Consider the following 2,649-nt stretch of genomic DNA (forward strand, 5'->3'; position numbering starts at 1 on the left):
TTCAAAACTTTTATTATATTAATAGAAACTTTATAAAAAACAGTTCTTAAGATATTCGTTAACAAAATTTATTTTTTATTATACACATTCAATTATAGTTTGTCTTTCTTAATTGTTATCTATTAAAACCTTGTTTTCTTTTATTTTTTTTCTAAAATAATTATCTGCTACTATATACAATTATATATACATGCTATTAAACTTGGATCATGGTCGATGAGCTGTAGTGAGATGTAAGATATTGCTTTGAAAAATTAAAGATGCTATTCAGTAATAGTTTGACTGCATAATTGAGAAAAGATGCCGGCCATTTATGGAATTTGATTCTTAAAAATTAAAATAAAAAGTGGCAATTTACAATTTTTAGGATCGCACATTGGAAGAAAGATGAGGTGCTTTTTGTGCGTGGACCACCAAATAAATTATTACTTGGTATATTTTTTGCTGTTTTTCTTACAAAATTGTTAGTTGTTATAATCATATTATTATTATTACAGCATGGAATTGAATATGGGATATCATTAAAGCAAAGAATTATTTGCATTGTGAAACACACACACACACACATACACTATTATGTCGTCATTGTCATGGATTTATGGCATCAACTTCAAATTAAACATGTGGGCAAATTAAAAAGTAAATAAATTCTAAAATAATTTTGTGAGATATATGTTTTATGCTTTGTGAAAATGATTTTACAAACACAAAACGAAAGAGAGAATATGAGTATATATATGTACAACTACATACTTATTTTTTAAATATATAACACAATTTTAAATATTATAAATAAAAATAAATTGTTAGCATGCAATGTTTTTAAAATACGATTAAATCTGCTTAAGAGTTAAAACTTTTGTGTTTATTACTTGATAGAGTGTGAGATCCATTTGATTTAGATTTTATATCTCATCTAACATTGGAAAGAGAAATAAATTAAATTAACATAATATAAAAGTTTCTTGTATATTTTAGAAGTATATTTAAAAAAAAAAAAGTACTGACCTGGGTATCATATCCCTGTGGCAATTGTGAGATGAAATTATGAGCATTGGAGGCTTTTGCAGCTTCCACAATCTCTTGCTCAGATGCATCTTCTCTCCCAAACAGAATATTCTCTTTTATGCTTGTTGCAAATAGTGCTGGCTCTTGACTAACCAAACCCATTTGAGATCTTAGCCATTTTAATTGCATCTTCTTAATTGGCACCCCATCAACCCTTATCTCACCTCCTATTGGGTCATAGAACCTTTGCAACAGTGATATCACCGTCGATTTCCCCGACCCGGACCCTCCCACCAGGGCTACAGTTTTCCCGGCTGGAATCTTCAGGGAGAAGTCGGATAGTATCATGTTGTCCGGTCTCGACGGGTACGCGAATTCAACATGATCCAATTCGACTTCTCCTAAGACGTTTTCCAGAATCTCTCCTACCATGTTGTCTGAATCAATTTTTGGAATTCGTTTTATAACCTCTATGATTCGTTCTCCTGCAGTGATTGCTTCTGAGAAGTACTTGACATTGGATAGACCGGCACCTAACGCCCTGATTCACAAAAAGAATGGTAAAAACTCAAGTGCAGTTAACTTTATATATTTCACATGAAATGACTGTATCAGAGTTTTATCAAAATTTTTACAAACTCATTTATAATATGAGTTTGTAAAAAAAAAAAAGAGTTATTAAACTAAAAATAGTGTTTACTCACTTAAAGATATCTTTATCTAAAAAATATTAGTCAAAAACTGTTAAAGGATAATTTAGTCAAATATATTAATTTTTACACGAAGACAACTTCATGTAAGTGATCACTCATAAAAAATTTTCATAAAAATAAGATGGTTATTCCAAAACTACATCTTCGTATAAAGACGATACTGTAACTCATTAAATTATTTGACATATTTAACAAAAGTATCTAACGGTTCACAATATCATTTTTACGTAAAGATATCTTTATAGAAATAACCATCTAAAAATAAACAATGTCTTACTCTAAATTAAAGTGCATCTAAAATGAAAGCATAGAAAGAAATTGAAAGAGAGAGAGGGAGAAGTATAATTACAATCCACCGAGAGCAATAGCAGCACCAACAGCAAAAACAGTGCCACCTTGAGCAGCATGGTACATAACCAACCTGCTACCATAATAAGACATAAAAGACCAAATTGCAAAGACAACACCATTGCTTCCAATTGCTAACCCTTTAGCCAACCCTTGTTTCAAACCCAACCTAACAGAACCTTGTAGAGCATCAGAGAAAGCACCTATTGTCTTGTTCTCTCCCACAAAAGAATACACTGTTCTTATTGATGATATTGCTTGCTCTGCCACTGTCCCTGCTTGATTATACTCTTCTCTTATTTTTCTTGCTAACCCCATTAATGTTCTTCCATACATTAAGCCTGGGATCACTAGCAACACCACAAATGGGAACCCCACTATTGCTAGTCTCCATAGTAATGCAAATGCCACTATGTAGCTCCCAATAAACATTGATGCATTCATCAAGAAATTTGGAACCTGGATAGGTTTCAAAAATTGCAACCAACTATTTATATTAGTTAATTGTATAAAATTTCTTTGTATAAATTTTGACGAAAAATAAATTTATAAATCATGATATATTATTAGAGTTTTAATG

General features: G+C 30.8%; 1 protein-coding gene across 3 annotated transcripts in view; it reads right to left on the reverse strand.

Annotated features, from left to right (window-relative positions):
- LOC107622784 (ABC transporter B family member 15) overlaps positions 1 to 2,649 on the reverse strand; it is a 15,442-nt gene that overhangs the window by 8,776 nt on the left and 4,017 nt on the right. For 2 of the 3 annotated variants that reach the window (XM_016324817.2, XM_016324816.2), the window contains exons 4-5: positions 2,071 to 2,528; positions 1,009 to 1,549 (exon numbers count right to left, since the gene is read on the reverse strand). In XM_016324817.2, the coding sequence (XP_016180303.1) occupies positions 1,009 to 1,549; positions 2,071 to 2,528 (999 nt within the window). Of the gene's footprint in view, positions 1 to 1,008; positions 1,550 to 2,070; positions 2,557 to 2,649 lie in introns of all 3 variants that reach the window. The other variant, XM_021114204.1, reaches the window with a different exon arrangement.

The sequence above is a fragment of the Arachis ipaensis genome, chromosome B10 (genome assembly GCF_000816755.2).
Source record: "Arachis ipaensis cultivar K30076 chromosome B10, Araip1.1, whole genome shotgun sequence".
In the NCBI taxonomy this organism is placed as follows: Eukaryota; Viridiplantae; Streptophyta; class Magnoliopsida; order Fabales; family Fabaceae; genus Arachis; species Arachis ipaensis.